The 22,573-nt window shown below is 36.9% G+C and overlaps 2 protein-coding genes and 2 long non-coding RNA genes across 4 annotated transcripts in view; 3 read left to right on the top strand and 1 right to left on the bottom strand.

The window, feature by feature from the left end:
* LOC134658799 (RNA polymerase-associated protein Rtf1) overlaps positions 1 to 5,917 on the top strand; it is a 40,491-nt gene extending 34,574 nt beyond the window's left edge. Inside the window, exon 20 of the mRNA XM_063514455.1 lies at positions 5,303 to 5,917. Coding sequence (XP_063370525.1) covers position 5,303 — 1 coding nt within the window. The 3' untranslated portion in view covers positions 5,304 to 5,917. The remainder of the gene's footprint in view (positions 1 to 5,302) is intronic.
* Positions 5,918 to 10,845: 4,928 nt separating this feature from the next.
* Positions 10,846 to 12,911, top strand: LOC134658741 (uncharacterized). Its single transcript, XR_010097724.1, has 4 exons — positions 10,846 to 10,922; positions 11,647 to 11,721; positions 11,833 to 11,862; positions 12,877 to 12,911. It is a non-coding gene; the product is annotated as an uncharacterized LOC134658741 (long non-coding RNA).
* A 1,939-nt stretch (positions 12,912 to 14,850) lies between these two features.
* Positions 14,851 to 18,173, top strand: LOC134658715 (uncharacterized). The gene is made up of 5 exons (XR_010097715.1): positions 14,851 to 14,944; positions 17,463 to 17,537; positions 17,725 to 17,754; positions 17,841 to 17,873; positions 18,150 to 18,173. It is a non-coding gene; the product is annotated as an uncharacterized LOC134658715 (long non-coding RNA).
* Positions 18,174 to 19,085: 912 nt separating this feature from the next.
* LOC134658683 (spherulin-2A-like) lies at positions 19,086 to 20,042 on the bottom strand. Its single transcript, XM_063514338.1, has one exon. The coding sequence runs from the start codon at positions 20,028 to 20,030 to the stop codon at positions 19,134 to 19,136; it is 897 nt and encodes a 298-aa protein (XP_063370408.1). The 5' UTR covers positions 20,031 to 20,042; the 3' UTR covers positions 19,086 to 19,133.
* Between the last annotated feature and the right edge of the window lie 2,531 nt (positions 20,043 to 22,573).

The raw sequence follows: 22,573 nt of genomic DNA, 5'->3' as shown, positions 1-22,573 counted from the left end.
ACGTTTTTTTGAAGTGAAAACTTCTTTAGTGGCGCTGTGCACTTTTTGTGATGGGGAAAAAATGATAAACTCGTAACAGGTGTCACGTGACCGTAAGACGTAAGACGGACACGTGACCTGATCGAAAAACTGTTCAATGTCATTGAGTTTTTCTTTAGTGATTTAAATGCCATCTAGTGAGTTTCGATCTAACTGGTATTATTATAACTCGAGTACTAACAGTGAGTTTTCACTTCTGCCGGCTCTCCCTGAGTGCAACCCGTTGTTTTTTTTTTTTACTTTTTACTCAGGTACAAAGATGTCGAATCAAGCATAATTTATGCTTATGTATTTATGCTGCATAAATACTTTTAGTTATTCTTTGAATATCTATTCAGACGAAAGGAAACATTGCTAAATTAAAAATAATTAAATTTACCTTATGAAAGATTTTTTTACAACTGGCCTTTAAAACGTTATTTACCTTACTATACCATAATGTACAGTCAGAATGAAACAAATTAAGATGATCAGATAAACCAGCATTTAAGGCGCGGTACGCCCAGACCGCTTCTTGGTATTTTCTATTAGATTTTCTATCCTACGAACTTTATGTATAATATGGAGTATTACTGCAATGTTTTGCCGCCAGAGTGCAGCACTAGTGACTTAAGTATACCATAGAGTAACTTAATACATACTGTACCTTTAACTGTTTTTTGACAAGTTTTCACAGACAGTCAAATATGACATTGATACATCAAGCCGTTTTGTTTACAAAGGGCCTACCGGGAAACGCGAAATCGAAACTCGGCTATCTGCCTCTTTATCGCTCGAATATGCAAGAGTGATAGAGAGGTTAGATAACAAAATTTCGACTCTCGTTTGCGATAGACCCTTAGATTGTGACTTATTGGGAGTGGCGCCCCCTACGCAGACTTTCGCGTAATATTCCGTATTGTAAAATTATTTAAGTGAATTCGTAACTTAAATTTAATCTTGTTAGACAGACTGGCGAATACGACAATTTGATTTGGACATATCTCGCCTTAAAAATCAACTACTAGATGTAATTAAATTAGTTATAAATAGCTTTAAATTTATTTAATTCTTTTGTATTATTTATAATGTTAGATGAAACTTTGATTTGTAATTTTGAACCTAACTCATTTTATCAGCAAAAGTGATTAGTAATTATCTACACAACTAAAACAGTTTTGCATAAGAATTAGTATAGCCTCCTAAGGCCCAAGGTCCTACCTATAGTACATATTCAGTTCGATGTAATTTAAACCATGTTCAATTGGAACAGAGTCGCTTTTGCTTTGTTTCGTTCAATTATCAATCAACGCAAAATCAACTCTATTTCCTACAATTTAGGTTCAAATTTCAGTGGCATATTTTGGGTATGGCTGGGCCTTAGGAGGATATAGTCGGACCGACCTAACTCTGGATGGCATTTGCAACGGCAAAAGTGTGGCATCATATTTGTCAAATTTCTATGAAAATATGACGTTTATAATGACACCACCTCACTTTGTTCCGTTCAAATCGATGCAAAGTTAGCGTAGACGGACTCTTAACTACTTCTGTCAACTGTTTTTTGAACGTGGGATGTGTCCTTCCGTATAAAAGTGGACCCTGAACCGATTGTATCCCACCTGATAAAAAGATTTTATCAAACAACTTCTAAATAAGGGTTCCCAATATGTACCTATACAAGTATAGATCTAACGTTTAACTGAGGCGGTTGGTAAGAAGTTAATAATATTCAGCTACATTATTTGTCTTGGCTCCCTGAAGATGATATGTATTATAATTAAGCGATAAGTTTTTGTCAAAAAAATCATTTTTGGTACAAGCTTTTATAGCTGACTGTACTTTTCTATCCACAGACAACTAATACTCATCGACAATTCTAACAACCCAAATACACAATTAGTTTGTGTTGTTTTATCACAGAGCTCCCATGGCTAATCATATTGCATTTGTCATAAGATTTGCATGTGTATGCAAAATTTCAGCTCTATCGGAAATCGGGAAGTGGGTCAAATTTACCTTCCAAGATTTGACCCACACTGATATACACACATACAGTCAAGGAATTTAGTTTCCGACCCATTTCGTACCTTGTCACAGTGACAATCAATATGAAAGTCGTTAGAGGCCTCATACTATGGGATCATCCATTAATTACGTCACACGAATTTCTAGGTTTTTTTTACCCCTCCCCCCCTCCTTGTCACACTTGGTCACATTTTGCAAACCCCTCCCCCCCTGGTGTGACGTCACATTTTAGGCAATTTTGTTTTCAACGAAATCGACAATATTAACTCGGCATTATTTTTTTAATACAAAAATATTTTTAATACTTTTTTATACCACATCGGTGGCAAACAAGCATACGGGCCGCCTGATGGTAAGCAGTCACCGTAGCCTATGGACGCCTGCAACTCCAGAGGTGTTACATGCGCGTTGCCGACCTTTTTAAAAACCTGTACACTCCTTTTTACTTACTTATATAAATAACTTACTACTTTATACTTATATAAATATTAGTAATTTTATAACACAACGAAAGTTACATCCAAAATATCATTATTTAACTACAGCGAATAAAAAAATATAAATTAATTTTCGGTTACTGATGAAGTTAAAGTGACATCACAAGGTTTGTGACTCCCCCCTCCCCCATGTCACAACATGTCACATTTTCTTCACCCCCTCCCTCCCCCTAAACTTGTGACGTAATTAATGGATGGCCCCTATTGGGTATTATACTGTATTTAAAATAAATTATTTCACACCATGCATGAAATAAAGCACCAGATAATTATTAGAAAAACATAGCAGTTATTAAACACAAGTTCTATTTAATAAATCGGATTGAAATACAAATTGTAGGTGAGTTGACCGTGACGTCACGATGTAATGTTTCATATAAATTCCATATTAGAAAATCATTTTGACAGTTCTAAAAAAGAAACTGATTTTCTAGTAGGAAAATAGGTACCCTATTGATACTATGACATATTAAATTCTTTGACTACCTATACATAATACTAACAGGGGAAGTTAAATAAAAGCTTGTAAAAATTATATTAACTATAGCCGGTCAAACAACTTTGTCAGTAGAAAAAGGCAAAATTCCAATTATTTTGGGACGATAACCCTTTGCGCCTACAGTTTTAAATTTGCCGCTTTTTGCTACTGACGGAAATGGCTTGACAGACTATAGTTTTTGTCCCATAACTCAGTTACCTTCTACTATTACCTAATCATCGCGCTTTCTTACCAATTGCCTGAGAGAAATGGTAGAAATATTATATTGGTAGGTGACCCCTTTAATTTTGTGCGATCTAAAGAATCCACTAAATCTGTTATACGAACATGTGAAAGCAATATTGTTATACAAATAAAAGCATCTATACAAGGATCTTGTGTTGTATCATTTTATGTATATCCTTGTACGCAATCACTAAGAGTGCAGCCGATATAACGTGTTTTCCGCTTTGTAGCCAAAAGCGCCTGCGAACTGAGAACCCTCCTAACGGGCAGTTGGCAGTGAATGTGTCAAAAACCTAGATTATAAATGATTCAACTTTAACAGAAAGCGATCGAAAGATTAAATTTAATAAAGTGCAGCCTAGAGATGCCCCGAATAGTGGTTTTGGCCGAATACCGAATATTCGGCCCCTCTCGGCCGAAGCGCCGAATATTCGGCATAACATTTGTACATTTTTAGTCCATTTATTATGGTAACTGTTCGCCAACAATGCACAGCGTTTGCTAAGATTTAATTTTTATTGCTCGGAACTGGGGTTTGCAATCCGGATCCGAAATGTATGAAATTATCTGGATCCTGATCCGCGGATTTTCCCATACATTTCGGATCCGTCGTGCAAACCCTATTCAGAACTAGTGAATGAATAAAATTATTAGTAACCAACAAATGCTCAAAAAATCAGTCTTCGTTTTACAAGTTTAACAAGTTTCCAAAAAATAATTTTAAATATTTTTAGTGGTTTGCGGTTTTTTTGTGTAATTTATCTTTTTAGGTAGGTGTAAGAGATATTCGGTATTCGGCCGAATATTAGACAACGTTCGACCGAATATTCGGCAAAGTGGCCGAATACCGAATAGTTGCCGAATATTTGTGGCATCTCTAGACGGTTTAGTTTACATCATCGAAATTGACCCTGTCTTACTTAATTCATCTGGCATTTACTTTAAATCTCGTAGCATATTAGATAAACATTACCGAACGATCAACCTTGACTTTAAAACTGGTTATGATGTTATTCTATACGCCAAAACCATTGCGGCTGTCACTGAAAAACGAGTCTTACATCTCATTCTTAAGATCCAAATTCAATTGGAAATAAATCATTAGGCAATCTAAAACTCGATAAGTAACGAATGTTCATTTAAAGTAAAGCTCGTATCTTGGTATCCCTTCAGTTGCAAGATACGACGTTGCTAAAAAAATTAACAGATTTCTTAGTGAGTTTTGGTTCCGAACAAATTTTTAGATACATTTTGCTTTAAAATTGATTTAATGATGATCAGTTGTATTTCTGCTATGGTGTGAAACGTGTTATATTGTATTAGTGTTAGAAAAGGCCAAAAGGTTAGTATTTTTAATTATATTTATTGTTTTTTTGGATAATACTGGCAGCATTACATTACTTTAGACGTTGTCTTTTTGTGTAAGTTTCACTTTGAGGTGACAACATTAAAATATTTAGTGCGACTTGAAACCTGTTCAGGATTTGTATAGTTATTAGTTAAGCTTTAGAGTACCTATAGTGTATAGCCAAGAAGTTATGCTTAGAATAAATTTAAAAGTGGAAAAATTACTGCCTTGGGTGAGACTTGAACTCACGGCCTCTGGATCGATACTCCAGCGCTCTGCCATCTGAGCCACCAAGACCTCATCCATAGCCAGCAAATCTTTCCACCATATGGGTCAAGGGGACCCTGGATGAGGTCTTGGTGGCTCAGATGGCAGAGCGCTGGAGTATCGATCCAGAGGCCATGAGTTCAAGTCTCACCCAAGACAGTAATTTACCCACTTTTAAATTTATTCTATGTTTAATAGCATCGTTCGCAGATGCTTATGATTGTTAAAAATTTAAATTAAAGATGTTATGCTTTCAAGATTGCATAATTATGCTTGACAAACTTGTACAGTGACGTTTTCAGAACCCGAAGTTCTAGTTTTAATACAGTTTGGTGTGCACTACAAAATGCACTATAAATACCATAATAATAATGCACATTTCTTTCTTTAATGACTTTATTTTATTTGTGTATATTTCAGATGTCCATCGCGCGTATACTACTGCCAGTCATCCTGTGTTCCCTGTCAAAGGCACAAATACAGATTCACATTCAAGTTTCGGACTCAAACGAAGTTACTGTTCAAGCCACTGGCCAATCAGAGACAAGATATCTAAACGCAAACCATAGAGAACTATTCCATATTACCGATGAACTACTACAGAAAGCCTTATTCACTCTAACTGGCCTACAAACTGAAGTGTTCCTTGATAACGACAACGATATATATAAGAATTATGAGTTAGAACCAGTTAAAACGGTTCTTAAACCAAACGGAACTAAAATAAACGTTATACAAGAGGAAGTAATATTGAACAAGTTACTGACGTACAATAATTACCCAACGGAAAATTCCCAAATAATAACACTAACAGGGAATATAAAGGATAATGTGACGTGTGTGTATAACCAGAAGGATGTATTTCCCGCGGAGATAATACATATAATTGACGTCCATAGCATAGATAAGAATTGGAGCATGCAATCTAATTTCGGAAGGGATTTTTCTGAAACGCAAAGCATTCCTATTGCTAATGCATCTTTCGCTGTAACTTTAGGTCCAAAACAGGACGCTACAGCTATTTTAGGTGCAACTAAAGTTACAGTTTTGATACAGATAAATTACTTAGCGATTTTAACTGGAAATGTTTTGGCGAAATTCGATAGTTCTTACGTTTGGGGTTATGAGCATTATAATATAAAAACGATAATGGATGAGGCTGGAATGCCGCATAGTGTAAAGTTAAGTGAAGAAATAAGCATAGAATTTTACACAAACTGCTCTATAAAAGTGTACGGCGACAATGTATTTGCGAAGAATAGTGTAAATCAGTGCTTCTTTACTGTGATAAATGTAACAAATGGTGAAGATATTAACTGGAGAACAGGAAAGATGAAACATAAGAAATTAACTTCTAAAGCTCTACCAAAAGTGTTGAAACAACAAGGAAACAGTGCTATAAGGAACACAGTCACTAGTATTTTATTCGTTCCGTTTTTTATGATAATAGAAAGACTTTGAAGATTATTTTTGTAGTTTTTAATACCCACTGAAATCCCTATTCGTGTTAAATTATTGCAAACTTTCAAAACATAGGTAATTAAAAAAATGCTTTTCTTATGTAACACATTTATTACTAAATATTTTCAAATAAGAAATTAGAGCAAGAAGTTTTGCATTTAAAACTTCTATTTGCTCTATTTTCTATATATCAAGAATTAGCAACACAAACTAGTAGGTAACCAGACATGTTACGTAAATCGTGGACGTTTCTCTGGGCTTTTTGCTACTGGTAATTAGTCGTAATTATGTGTAGGAAAATGGTATGATATATTATTCTGGCATTCTAGTTGGTTATTACATATCTACACATACATTACTTTAATTATTAATAATGACATCGATTTTTATTGAAATAGGTACCTGTTTGTAATTATGAATTTAAGGCTGTAACAGACAAAATTATCTTTAACGAACCTTATAATTAAACTCTGATTGTATCATTGGTCACGACACAGTGAACTATGATTATTGCTATCATTGAAGCAAAAGACAAAATAGATTTCATATACCAGACAACACATGACATAGAGTATTATTATCTATTCTATCTATCTATAATCTGAAATACTTATAAGGGAAAAAAATTACGCAAGCTGACAATTTTGCGAAGCAGAAAATAAATTTAGTAGATAAATATTTAGTTTTATGCGGCTGTCATGCGTGTTTTGTTTATAATTTGTTTGTCTTTTGGTGTTTACGCGCATTATGAAGCACAAGGAACTGGTCATAAGATGGTAAGGAGTTACTTATTTAGACACAAATCGCATCGCAATTATATGAGACACAATGGTGATGGAACGAGAGTCCGTTGTGTGACTGCGGCCTGAAGAACAAACCGCCCAGCACATTGTCGAACGATACCCAAAGAAACGTTTCCAAGGCGACCCGGAGGACCTGTACACCAATCTGACACCTGACGGGATCAGTTGAATTCAGTTGGCTGCGTGGCCTGGATGTCGACTTATAATCATTTGTTTTGCAAATATAATTTATTTACAAACAAGATACCTATATACAGTGGTATTACTAAAAGAAATTAATAACTAGCTTAAATCTAAAATAGGCCCTTGAGGCATTGTACCAAGGATGCTGGCGACATTTCCTCGCTGTATCGCAATGCTGATATACTTTGTGCGAGGTAGCCGCCAGCTCTTCGGTCACCAGTTGCTTTAGTTATAATACTTATAATTGCCTACAATGTTACGCCATACCATACGCTTAAATAAATAAACTTATTATAATGGTTAGGCGCTTTGCCTCAGCCGTTTGCTTACTAAGTAACCAGACTTGTAACTTATTCTTATTAATTTTGGTATATTCAATTCTGGTTTCAGAGACTATTGAAAAATGTAAGTACACTATTGTGTGTCACAAGTATTTTGAGATTAATTATCTTATAACTTTTAACGAGTAATTCTTGTAGGTATATTTATTTATTTATTGAACGGCTCTAACGATCTTCGATGAAATTTGCTATATGGGGATTTTCGGGGGCGAAAAATTGATCTAGCTAGGTTTTATTTCTGGGAAAGCGCACATTTTTGAGATTTTATAAAATATGTTTTCCGAGCAAAGCTCGGCCTCCCATATACATATTATAATATTATAGTTTACTACAAAGTAATTTTTTACCCAATTAGGCCAGTGCCCAGTGAGACAAAAAGTTTGAAGTACTTACTGCTCTCGCTTTATGTTTATAGAAATTTATTTTAAGTTTTCACTCTTTTCAAAACTGTACAAGTCATATATATGCCAGTTTTGTTATAGACTTTACACATAATTACAATCAATCAATATTTGTAAATAATAATGGCTGTTATTGGGCCAATTCGAACGTGCACCTGACATCAAATAATCAATATTTAAATAATTTCGCTCTGACTTGTCTGCACATGGATTACTGTGAGCGAGACGCCCGCGCGAATGACAACTAATTGATATTTGATATGATTCAAATACGATTTGATGTCAGGTGCACGTTCGAATGGGGTTGGCCGGTCAAAGTATTTAGCAGATGGCGCCATCATAGCTGGCCCTGTCAATCCTTAGAATTGTGTCAAATTGCGAGCCCTTTAAGCCAAATCTCATAGAAAATGGGGCAAGCTATGATGGCGCCATCTATGCAAACCTTTGACAGTTGCCAACCCCATTAGCCTGTAAGTGTTGTGTTTTTAGCACACCATGAAGACGCAACAAAAAAAGAAGTTGTTTCTCGGTCCCGCACTTGTAGGCGCTATGAAAATAGTTACGGTAAGGACAGGCTTCAAAAATGTTGGTACAGGCAAGTGTAAAAATATGGGTGCACTGCACTCATCATAGGTACTCAAAAATATGTCCCATAGCACAGCGGATTAAGAACTAAACCACTGATTAACAGTCCGCCGGACGATATCGGCCTGTCAGTTGTTCGGAACTTTTTATTCTAACTGACAGGCCGATATCGTCAGTGGGAGCCTTCAGGGACATATTTTTGAGTAAGTTGTATGCACCCATATTTTTACACTTGACTGTACAGTGTAACTCTCAAGCGTTTATTCCGGTCGCATACTCTGCTTTACCAATAGAATTTATTAACTGAATTATTGGAGGCAGACGAGCTGACAAGTCACCTGATGGTAAGCGATTACCGCCGCCCATGGACAGGGGCACCTGCAACACCAGAGGGGTTGTAACACTTGTAACGCAGCGTACTACGTAGGTAGGCGAACAACACGCGAACGCGAAGCGAAGCGATGCGGCGCGGGGTCAATCATCCTTTGATACCTATTATAGGTATATCTATAATAGAAGTGTCCTATGTAGGCGATCTCGAACGCGAACGCCGCGCGCCGTGGGCCCGCCGCGCCGCTTCGCTTCGCGTTTACTTAAGACGCAGCGTAAGTGTAAGGCCTGAGTGGACACTCGAAGCGGAGCGTTCGGCGGGGCGTGCAGCGTGGCGTCGAGCTCCCAAGGGATTTGAGCAGCGTGCACTAAGGCCGCTACTACACGTTTGCATTTGTTTAACATGCACGCCGCACGCCCCGCCCCGCTGCACGCCCAACTCGAGCGTCCACTCAGGCCTTACACTTATGGTATATAATTATATATAGGTACCTACCTATGTTAGGGTAGTCATCTTTACCTATCTCTTTTTGTGTTTGTGTTTCAGCATGTTGCTGCTATTCTCTCAGTTGTTGATGTACGTTTCTTAACATTTTTTTGTAATTTATTTACCTACCAAAGAGATTCCTATATCCTATCTGTGAAAATTTCAACTGCCTGGCTATCACGGTTCACGAGATATAGCCTGGTGACAGACCGACGGACAGCGGAGTCTTAGTAATTAGGTCCCGTCTTTACCCATTGGGTAACGGAACCCTAAAAATGCCTTAACACATACAATCGCCACAACAATGTCGCAGTATTGCAGTCGCAGTTGACATCCGAAAGTCACCTTTACCTGTTCCTTTATTCTTCAGGTCACAACGTCGTTATTGGATCGGTATTCTGATAAGCCCAAAAAACATGAAGATAGCAAAGTCAAAGTAAAAAAGATTAACGAAGAAGAAGGAGAATTAGTGGACGAAGAGACAGACGAAGACGTGGAATTAGTCGATGAAAACACGGATGAAGATGCGTAGTAAATAGATGTAGAAAATATAACAGTATAATAATTTAGTCATCTTGTGTTATTTCTGCCCGGTTTGGTTAACCCTTTTCTTCGAAAAAATCAGAGTTCTACCCCTCCTTGCGACTGATAAAGCATAAGAAATGCTCTTGGAAAAAAACCGGCTAAGTGCGAGTCGGACTCCAAAGTCAGACTCACGCTTGACTGCACATTTCTAATAGGGTTTCCTGACACCTATAGGTAAAGAATTATTTTGAGTAGGTATTTCTTAAAAAATTTGGACTTATTAGTTTCGGAGATAAGGTGGGGGGTGGTCACATTTTGGCTATTTTCTTAAATAACTTCTAACCTATGTGTACAGGGTGCTTCCTGTAACAGGAGCAATAAATTAAACTGTAGGCTGTACTCCTCAAACTGACCAACATTTGTTCAGCAACTTTTGAAAATAACACATGGTTTGGTTTTTATTACACTTTAGAGTTTATTATAAGACGCAATGTATTGCAAATATTGTTATGTTTAAAGCGTGACAAGTAACGTCAAACACACTGATGTCAGCGTACATTGAATGCAATATTTATTTCAAAATGCAATATTGAATGCAATTTGTATGAAAAAGATGAAGTCTAAAGGATTCATAATTTTTAAAAGTTGCTGAACAAATGTTGGTCAGTTTGAGGAGTACAGCCTTTAGTTTAATTAATTGCTCCTGTTCCAGGAAGCAACCTGTATAAGAAAAGATTTAAAAAAAATTGAAATTGAAACGAAATGGTAATTTAATTGATTAGAAGGATTTTCCACGTGTATAAATCGATTAGCACCTTTTCATGGCGTATTAGGCTGTTAGTGGTCACCATGCGAGTATGGCTGGTTTTCTGCCTTCTCGCCATTGGCATTCAGGCTTATCACGTTGGTTCTTCTAGCTCTTCGGTGAGTTAAATCTCTGGAACCAGCAGCCAAAAAATCGCTCCCATACAATCCAAATGACATGACTTGAGGAAAGGGGACGGCCCCTTCCCCATTCAAACGCCGTCCCCATTTCCTCTGGATATTGACATTATGTTGATTTTTTATATAATTTGCTGTATATTAACCATAGCTATGCCCCTACTTTTGACTTTTTGTTTCGAGCGAAAAACAGATTTCATACAAATTCTTAAATGCTTTTAACTCTTATAATAATAAAAAAAAACGAAAAAAATCAAACGTAGGGGCATAGCTGTAGTTGATATATAATAAATTGTGTCAAAATATTTTCAATAATGTTACTAATATTCATAGAGGAAAATGAGGACTACGTTTGTTTGCTTTTTCCTCTTAATTAGGTTTTAGAGTTTCGTCTTATTTATGTCTGGTAATAGCTTTTGTTACTAAAAATTGTTATACTAAGAAAATGGAGGGAGATTTCATATTCTATCTTCGTTGTAATACAATTTATCGATATTTGGTTGAATTACCTCATTTAAACCATAAAGGGGCGACAGATTACCAGTTCGCCCGACGATATCAGCCTGTCAGTTAAACGCAAAAGGTGACAGTTCCGAACAACTGACAGTCTGATATCGTTCGGCGAACTGGTAATATGTTTGTTGTTGAACCCTTAAATTTACCTCATTCCAATGTAGCTATTAAAACAATAATACTTAAATTTCAGGATGACGTAAACTCACCAACAAAGCACGGTGTAAAGAAGTTATCCATGGCCAGCGCTTTTTTTAGCTTAGCCTCGGTATGTATTCTCCTAATAGCCAACGGCACGTACCTACAATATAGTTTGCCAGATCTATCTAAGGTTTGTCGCGTACCATAAATAAGTTAAAACATTATTATGTCTTTTCAGATCATAAAAAATGCTCTACTCGTCATAATGGTAATTGCAATGATTGATTTTTAAATTCCTAATAAACGGTTTGAGTCCGTTTTTATAGAACACTGAAGTGTTGCCTAATTGCTGACCGATGGCATCTAAAGGATTGGTTTGAACCTTGTCGGTAATACTAATAGCAACAACTCTCAGAACAGTCGAAGGGACAAGGGAGGCCACCTTTTACATGGTGGTGTAACATGCAAAGAGAGATCCAGAAGCAGAACATTAACCCACAGACAACCCGAAATAGAATTCTTTGGCGCACATGTACGGGAAGACCTGACCCCAGATAATCTGGGATAAGGGTAGGACAAAGAAGAAGGTACTACTAACATCAACACTCTTAAGGGGCCCACTGATTACCAGTCCGCCGGACGATATCGGCCTGTCAGTTGTTCGGAACTGTCAACTTTTTGTTCTAACTGACAGGCCGCTATCGTCCGGCGGACTGTTAATCGGTAGGCCCCTTTGCACAAAACCGTCTGTCACCTTTAAAAGCGTTCGCTAAATTTTATAGTATTAGAAGTTTAGTTACTACTGTTATAGTTACCTATAGTTGACTGCTGAGTGACGTTAAACAGTCCGCTAAATGTGGTTGGTGCAACTGGCCCCGTAGACAACAGGCCAATCGCTAACGCTCCGCCGCCAACGAAACGCAACTGTCACTTGTCACACTAATATGGAAGAGTGATAGAGACACAAAGCGATTCGACGGCGAAGCGATAGCGATTGTCACCTTGGCTAGGCCGCCAGGCCCTTAATTGACCATAGATGAGTCTCATGGCTTTGCAGAAGACTACGAATTATCAGTTAGGGCTGATTTAGACGACGCGAACTCGCATGTGATTTTCAGTTACATTGCGGACTGTTGGTTACGTCCAATTCAACCGACCAATCAAAACCCGCAATGTAATGAAACTCGCATGCGAGTTCACGTATCGTCTAAATGAGCCCTTAACAGCGAGGAAGATGACTGCAATTAAAGTTGTATTTAATTTTTCCATCTTGTGATTCTAGAGCGGAAAGAAAATACACGAAGAAGGGGTGGGGGTAAGTACCCTTCAACCTACTATGTACAGTCGCCATCAGATATATCGAAGCGGCCAAGGTGTTCAGAAACATCTGAACACAGCCTTTATTGTTATGATGTTAAAGTGCATGCACAGTTGTTCAGAATATTGCGACTGTACAAAGTGTACAGTCAGCATCAAAAGGAGCGGATCAGTCGGCCTAGCCAAGCTGACAATCGCTATCGCTTCGAAAACGAAACGCTTTGTGTCTCTCTATCACTCTTCCATATTAGTGCGACAGTGACAGTTGCGTTTCGATCGCTACGGAACGTAAGCGATTGGCTCGTTGGCTACGCGGCCTGACTACGCGTCAAAAGACTCAAAAGTAGTAATATGCCTCATGTCATTGTATGTGCAAAGTATCATTACATTCAATCCTATACGTAGTTTTAAGGGGCCCACTGATTAACAGTCCGCCGGACGGTATCGGCCTGTCAGTTGTTCGGAACTGTCAACTTATTGTTCTAACTGACAGGCCAATACCGTCCGGCGGACTGTTAATCAGTGGGCCCCTTAAATGAGAACGAAACTCCGTTTGTATGGGAAGGTGAAATTCGGCCGAGCTGCGGACTCTTAAATAATAATCATTGTTACAGTGATAAAGGGAGACCGTCCTGGTAAGAGCTTCCTGAAATTTTGGCATGTGAATTTATTTATAATTTTGACCAATTTACAAAAAGCAATAGCTATTGTCATTTTAATTATTTTGTCGTGTCTACATATAATATATGTCTTTCGGTGTTTGTTCGTCATGTCTTTCTATTGTAGGTAGGTAAGGTTGATTAATTTTCATTGATAATTATATTGATTACTTAAACCTTTTTATTATATTCAGTAAATATTTCTTTGATTTCCAATCGTAGGAATAAAAAATCCATATGCTTTTGATTTCTGAAACTAATCAATCGCTGCTTAGTCGATGAAATTATCAATTTTGTTCGTTGTTCGAGGAAAACGCTAGTAGACGGAATAGTCCCTATGTCGGAATTAGCCACATTGACCTTACATGATGTTTGTTATATGTTACCTACGTATTATTTAGTTAATAATAATAGTACTTTTTTTAACAGGTACTGAATAATCCCTCTGTTCTTCTACTATTAATCCGTGATAAAAAATAAAATATGCAAATTAAAACATCGTTTCATTAAAAGTACCTTAAGCAAGAGTATGATTTGGGGATTTTTATTTTAACTTGAATAGTAGAATAGAATAGAATATAATACAATATAATAGAATAGAATAGAAACACTTTATTGACAAACTGCGTGCAGAAGATGACATTTATATAAGAATATTGTCCCAACAGTTACCCGACCGACATGGGCATGCAATGTTTACTTACATCTACTTAATACCTATATATTTACTTACTTGTACTTTAAATTAAAGTCGCGTTTCAGGAATGTGACGCTATTGACCGTCACATTCCTGACAACACCCATTCAGGGCGTCCGTCCAATAATATACATATACATAAGTACATAGAAAACACCCAAGACTCAGGAACAAATATATATCTGTGCTCATCACACAAATAAATAACCTTACTGGGATTCGAACCCAGGACCGCGGCTTCACAGGCAGGGTCACTACCCACTAGGCCAGACCAGTCGTCAGATCGGAGAGAGTCAGTCAGATGGTCGATGGAAACTATAGGTTTGTTATACCATCGGCGGTAGCACGGTAACATTTTCATCGCTTATCACCATGCCTGTCACGTTCTGACAAGTTTGTAAGTGTTAAAGTGACAGGCGATAAAAATGGAACCATGCTACGCCCGCATGTTGAAATTAAACGAAATCTGTCACAGCGATTTGATCAAGTACATCGGTTTTACCGTAGCTAAACCTATAGAAATTGGAAAATTGATTGTTAGACATAAAATATCAGCATCTTCGTTACGGCCGTAGGACATTCGACATGCGCAAACGCAGATCGCGATGCGTGTACTATTCTTGCTCTGTCTGTTGGTGATAATAGTGCAGGCGTATGATGACCGAGCGGGTTCCGTGGTGAGTCTTAATCCATACTATAATATTATAAATGCGAAAGTGTGTCTGTCTGTCTGTCTGTTACCACTTCACGCTTAACCGCTGAACCGATTTAGTCTAAATTTGGTATAGAGATAGTTTGAGTCCCGGGAAAGGACATAGGATAATTTTTATGTCAGAAGTCATCCCTAAAGAGGGTGAAAATGGGGGTGGAAATGAGGAAATTAATGAATTGCCTGTTAATTGGTGTAAGCAATAAGCATATTATGCTCAAAATTGTTGCTATTAGATTTTATCCAGGCGCTGTACTTACTATATAATTGCTGGTACTAATTCCACGCAAACGAAGTCGCGGGCAAAAGCTAGTTCACTACGAGGGTAATTTGAGAAGTAACTTGTTTCGCCTACGTATAGATGGCGTTGGCGTCAACTCTGTATGTATTGATTTAGTTTAGTAATTAAACATATTTAATATGTGGCGTCATGTCATTTTTGGCAGGAATTTGACATTTGACAGTAGTTCAAACAAAACTGGTCTGAGTTACGCGGGAAAATGGAGAAAATTGGAATTCGGTGAGTTTTTCAGTTCTTTTTTTGGAAGGCAAAACTGTGAAACAAATCCATAAAAGGATTTTACCTACGTTGGGTAGTTCGTGTCCTTCCTAGGGAACGATTTGACTTTGCGTAAATGAGTTTAAGCGAGGCAGGACATGCATTAAAGATGCACCTCGCCCTGGAGTCCCGAAAACAGCACTTTTACCCGAAATCATCGATAAAATCCATGATTTAGTATTAGCCGACCGAAGATTGAAGATACGCGAATTAGCTGAAGCCACAAACATCTCTTCTGAGCGGGTGCATTTTATTTTACACGACGATTTGCACAAGAAAAAGCTTTGTGTAAGGTAAGTGCCGCGATTACTGACTCCAGAACAAATGCGTATTCGCATGTGAACATCTGATGAAGATTTGCAGGTGTTTAAAAAAAATCCAACAGATTTTATTCGCCGTTTTGTTACTATGGATGGAACCTGGATCCATCACTACATCCCGGAGACGAAACATCAGTCGAAACAATGGGCTGGTCATGATGAGCCGACTCCAAAGAAAGCCATATGCATTCCGTCTGCTGGAAAGGTGATGGCGTCTGTGTTTTGGGACGCAAAGGGATACTTTTAATTGCTTACCTGGCCAAGGGAAAAACTATAACTGGAGCATACTACGCATCACTTTTGGATCAGTTACAGGCGGCAATAGCTGAAAAACGTCCAGGTTTGGCAAAAAATAATGTGATTTTTCACCATGACTACGCTCCGGTGCATTCAATTCGTGTCGCTGCACAAAAATTGTCGGAGTTACGATTGGAACTTCTTCCACACCCTACTTATTCACCAGATTTGGCTTCGTCGGACTATCACCTCTTCCCGAAACTGAAAACATTTCTCTTAGGGCGAAATTTTAAGTCAGATGAGGAGGTTATATGGGAGGTCAATGCGTATTTCGAGGCCCTTGAAGAAACGCACTTCCGTGAAAGCATAGAGAAGTTGCAGACTCGTTGGGACAAGTGCGTAGAACTTCGGAGGGATTACGTAGAGAAATAAAATAAATACATTTGCAATATTATTATTTTTTGATATGAAACCAAGTTACTTCTCAAACAACCCTCGTATAAACAGTCATTTTAACTAAAAAACGTTTTTTATTACCAATAAAAATAATAAATCGCTTTTGTTGGGGATACTAAAGTAAAATAAGCCAATATCCGTGTATAAAGATACATATTTAGATTGAATAATTTTACGGTTTAGACTCACTTGTTTTTAGTCACTCGCGCGACATGTTTCGGAGAGCCTAGGTCTCCTTTCTCAAGCACTAACAGTGCGAGCAGCGTTCACGACGGCCGTGTATCGCGTACTCAGACCTATTAGGCTCTCCGAAACATGTCGCGCGAGTGACTAAAAACAAGTGAGTCTAAACCGGAAAATTATTCAATGTTAGTATGTCTCACAACAGTTTAAATTCGATACATATTTAGGTTTATTTTCAATAAACTAAACATGATTAGCCCACACTGTTAACTGACCGTTCGTAAACCTTATTACAAAAGGCATAAGGTCCACCGGCGGACAGTTAAGTGCGCGCGTGTGTGTGTGTGTGTGTGTGTGTGTGTGTGTGTGTGTGTGTGTGTGAGTGCGTGCGTGTGTGTGTGTGTGTGTGTGTGTGTGTGTGTTATTGCTGTTTGTTCAATAGTCCTCATACCTACTCACGATCAGATGTCACGGTATAAGGTAGGTACCTATTGGCAACAAACCATTAAGTAATGCAAAAAAAAATATCATGTATATAATCAGACATAAGGATTTTCGTTTGAGAATATACGCGTCTCGAGAATATTGACAATATTTCTTTGTCGTTTTTGTCACCTCTCACCTGTCATGTCATGCGTCACTTTCGCGCTTACGTAGGTACTTGTTAGAATGTGACAGGCATGGTGAATACCAATAGAAAAATATACCTGTGTTTCCAATTCTTGTTTCAGAGCAGCGTTAGGTCGCCAAATCCTAGAGTTGTACAAAAACTATCATTTTTCAATTCTATTGCTACCCTGGCTGAGGTAACTTACTTTTTATTAAGGTTCCGTATCCGTATTACTTATGACTCTGAAACTTTGTACTTACAATAGGATAAGGTAGGTATATTATGTTTGTCCTTTGTCCTGTAACTAGTTTATGTAGCTTCAGATAACATACCTAGTTAAGAAAATAAAGCGATTTAAGTTGTGGTTAATTTTATCATTTCAGATTATAGCTAATGTTTTGGGGATAGTTATGGTAAATATTAAATTTATAATTTGTGTCAATGTGTAGAAAAATAAGTAAAAAAAGTAAATAATTGAAGTGTTTTATTGCAACTACAGGATGGAAAGAAAATTAAAGAAGATGGCGTTGGGGTAAGCCTTAGGCATTTTCGCTTAAGAGTTAGGTATTACCAGTGAGCATGATATCGACCTATAACGCTATATATATACATAAGTAAAAAATCCCCAGTTTTGAATTTGTTAATAGGAAGTATTTTTAGTTATGATCGATAATGAACCTAAGAGCGATAATATAACATTCACTTAAAATGTAACTTACTGTTTTCATGCAAAAATAGCTTTATTGAAGCGTTAGATTGAAAGTGTATAATTTCCTAACTGTTTAATATTTATATTTTTGTATTGCAGTAACGAGTGGCGAAGTTTTGGGTAAGTGAAGGTCGTTTTTCCTAATAGGGTTATTATAATGTACCTATTTAAAATAAATTATTTTACACCATGCATGAAATAAAGCACTAGATAATTATTAGAAAAACACAGATAGGAGTTATTTTTAAACACAAGTTCTATTTAATAAATCGGATAGAAATATAAGAAGTAGGTGAGTTGACCGTGACGTCACGTGTAATGTTTCCACTGACTTAAAGTTAAATAATGTAATAATAATGTGGAGTATCTATAAGCATACCTATTAATAATTATTGTGTGCATGTAGGTACGATAAAATGTTCATGAATTATTTTTTGATATTATATATACCTAATTATATTTAGGTACTAATAGAAATCATAAATTATGTGTAATTTTATCAGAACTAATGAGATACTGAGAATAAAATGGAACTTTACTCAAGTAATTATACCTAGTTATATTTTTCACCCAGGTAAACAACACACACAAATCGATTTTATTATGAAATAAATTATCAAAATAATATATATGTTTCTTTCATTTCCCTATATACTCCCACAATTTTAAGCATTTTACCCATTCCTAAGAGTTATGAACCAGTACCACATTATCTCCTCCTAACGGCATTATAAAAGAGTGAAATGAAACAAGTAGGTACCTGTGTGGCTACCACCAGTTTGGCACTGACATAAACGCCATCGAGAACGTAATTTACTTTCCATGCATCTCGCTCGTATTCGCATATTAGTTCGAGCGAGATGTAAAGAAAGTAAATTACGTTCTCGACAGCGTATATGTCAGTTTTGACACTGTCAGTGACTCATGGTACGGGCTCTAATTGTTTGCATTTTCATGAGTAAAACTTTCCATAACTTAAGAGTTTACTATGGTAAATGACTGTATCTTCAATTGTAAAGAAAATTAAATAAAAGATTGTATAAAAATACATACAAAATTTATTACATATTATCAAAACCTAGTTCAGAAATCAACTTCCATAATTTTGGTGCGGTTCTTCCTGTCGCGGACGACCACCTTCGACTGAGAGTAGAAGCCGATCTCGATGATCTCCCGAGACATGATCTCGTTCTTCAGACCACCTTGAGACATCACAGCCTGCACTGGCAGCGCCCAGTAATGGTGACCCCTGTACACATCATCATAGTTCACAGCCACAGTTCCAGAAAGGCTGGCCAGGTATTCCATCTCGATTAGAATCGTGCCCTTAGTAGCGTGGAGCTCGGTGGTCACAGATTGTCCTGGCTGGAGTAAGACTTCCATGGATGACGTAGCTCCGATGGTCACAGCTTCGGATTTCTCGGCACCGATACCCCAAGCGGATGTGTAGCTGAAGGTAGTAGAGCCACCCAGATTGGCCACCTCAATATCAATCCCATAGCTGATCTCCTGTTCTACAGAAAGCTCGCCACCCTTGGTCCAGTGAGACGAAACACGGTTCTCAACGGAGTGTGAGATGCCAACGTTGAAAGTAGCCGGCATCGTGCTGTTGTTCTCAAAAACTTGCTGCATAACGATCAGAGGCTGAGAAGTGATCTTCAGAACCTTACCGCTTTTCGGCACTAAGGTCCTCGCAACCTGGTTCCAGTTGTAAGTCCTGTACAGATCTCCCCAGGGAGTAGGGCTTTTAAGGAAGGCGTCGTCAGGGCGTCTGCCGAAGTAGGTGTTAACGGCGTTCTTGAGATTGTTGTCTCCTAAGCTGAAGCTGGTTCTCTCCTGCTCGGAGATGATGTCCATCTGGCTGCCAGAGTAATGAACCTTCATGTCCGAGTTGTCGTTCTCGAACTTGCCGGTGAGCTCCACGTTGATGCGGGCATGCACCAGCGCAGGGAGGACTAGGAGGAGGAATCTGAACGCCATGTTTCTGAAAACAGGAAAGAAAGGTTATTGATACGTCTAGTAAGGTTTGATATCTGGACTTCACGCTAGTTCATACCATTTATTTGGGAACTGGGCAGTAACCGTGCTGTTTTGATTTGGGTTTTGAGAATTTTAGTATGGAAGAATAGTCTTGTGGTAATTTCTATGGAAATTAATTGGGAATTTGACATATAGGTAGTTTGCTTTATAAAAACTGATGGAGTGTTAAAACCACAAAATAAGTTGTACAATAAATAGGTGATCTAAAATCTTATATTTTACAACTAGAAATATTGATAAGTTAAATAAAGTAAGCTCTGTTTAGTAGCTATACACTCAGTATGAGTTGTATCATTCTAAGGACAAAGGATTTTATTTGATAAAATCATAATTCATAATAATACAGTATGAAGATCTCACTGTTATGAAGAAAATACTATAGTAGTTTATGCAACAGTGATATAATAAGGGTTCTTAAAATTCAAGGGTCGAAGTTACAAAACGAGACGTAGTCGAGTTTTGTAAAAAAAGACCCGAGAATTTTAAGAACCAATTATGAGCTGTTGCATACATTACTTTTTCTATGACAGCTGCAGCAAAAAAAAAAAAAAAGACCCTTGAATTTTAAGAACCAATTATGAGCTGTTGCATACATTACTTTTTCTATGACAACTGCAGCAAAAAAAAAAAAAAAAAAAAAAAAAAAAAAAAAAAAAAAAAAAAAAAAAAAAGAGTTATTATTAAAAAAAAAGAGTTATTATTAAAAAAAAAAAGAGTTATTATTAAAAAAAAGAGTTATTATTAAAAAAAAAGAGTTATTATTTAAAAAAATTTGAGTTATTATTTAAAAAAAAAAGAGTTATTATTGTAAATGAAAACATACCTCTTTCAATCAAGATGATCGGAACTTGTATCTTTAAAAAAAATAAAGCAGTTGTATTATACTCATAAGATGACTGCTAGCAGTCATCTTATGAGCCTATAGACAAAGCATTCAAATGACATTGCTTTAGATATCACTGTCAGTCATTTAATTGACACATTTAAGTGCTGGAGTAGAAAAAAGTACTTATTTCAATTAAAGACGGCAATAAAAAGCAAAATAGAAAGAACCAGAATGATACTTACATTTTAAAGGCTGGATAATTAGGTATATAAAAATTAAATTTAATTAAAAGATACTTAAATAAGAAGTCAAGACACAACTGATGATGTCTAAGTGACTTCTTAAACTATGATCACTTTAATTTCTCACGAATATTTATACTACTATTGACATAATTATGAAAAGAGCAAATTTAACATCTTGAAATAAAACTGCTGCTATATGTTTTTAGCTAAAACGGCAACGCTGACAATATTTGCTAAGTTGCAGACAAGTCATAAGTCGTCGCTCCAGTAGATTGAAAGCGATTAAATGCTATAAAACTTGAATGCTACCTATGTATACTTACTTAATTAGGCGTGTAGGTCGGTTACGTACACGGCCGAAGGGGTATTAGCTAGGTACCTAATTGTAGGTAGATATTTGATCAATGTAATATTATCTTAAGTTAGAGATTAGGTTAGGTAAGGAATATTTTGGATTAGGTTTACAACTTGAAACCTTCATCTCATTCTAAAGGACCATCATGACATTATCATCGTCATTCAAGCGCCTGCTCTGTATCTTTGCAGGACCCGCATTAAGGATGACTCACGTTAGACCGAACCGTGTCCGGGCCGGAACTTCCGGAGCTTCGTTTTCTATGGAAAGCATCACGCGATCACCGGTCATCAAAGCTGTCATTGAATAGTAAGCAGCGGAAACTCCGGTCCGGACAAGGCCCGGTCTAACATGAGTCATCCTTTAATACTACTAAATAGTAGTACTTACATCAGTTAGTTTTAAATACACACAATTTATAACTTATATATTTATTTAAACTGGCCAGCGGGGAATTGCGGCCAGTGTCCTGGGGACTATGCCCCAGGTGACATTAGGTTTCATGTAATACCTTTGTAAATATTGTAAATATATATTAAATAAACTTACTGCACCTTTAAAAAAAACTGGCCACTGAAATCAAGAAAGCAACCTTAACAATCGAAATTTTCGAATTTCAACGTCCTTGGTGGTTTCATTATTCACTTTGATATTTTTAATGCAATATTCAATTGACTTAACAAGCATTTTTTTTTTTCAAAATAATTTTAAAACCTGTGTCAATAACTTATTAAATCGAAGGTAAATGCTGTATTATTTTAACATAGTATCGGTTTGACTGGAACAATAGCCTTATTTATAATCGTTACAGCATAATGTAATTTATACTTACGTATGATCTATAGTAAACGTACCCACGTACGTAATCTAGACACATGTTTGCAATTTCGCTGACTCGAAATGTACGAAGTTCACTGAGTATTTGGTAATAGGCATGATGACACATTATTGAATTTTATAACAAAATCTAGTAAAATAGATAGCAAACGAGCAATTTTTCACAATAATGTGGATATTAAAATAAAATATTGAAAAATTACAAAAATACACGACCTGA

This window comes from Cydia amplana, chromosome 23 (genome assembly GCF_948474715.1).
Source record: "Cydia amplana chromosome 23, ilCydAmpl1.1, whole genome shotgun sequence".
Classification (NCBI taxonomy): domain Eukaryota; kingdom Metazoa; phylum Arthropoda; class Insecta; order Lepidoptera; family Tortricidae; genus Cydia; species Cydia amplana.
Note: the sequence above shows the minus strand (reverse complement) of the source record. Positions and strands in the feature narration are given on the sequence as shown.

Bases quoted from the DNA above. Each gene is read 5' to 3' on its own strand.
- LOC134658683 (XM_063514338.1), bottom strand. From the start codon at position 20,030: ATGGCGTTCAGATTCCTCCTCCTAGTCCTCCCTGCGCTGGTGCATGCC.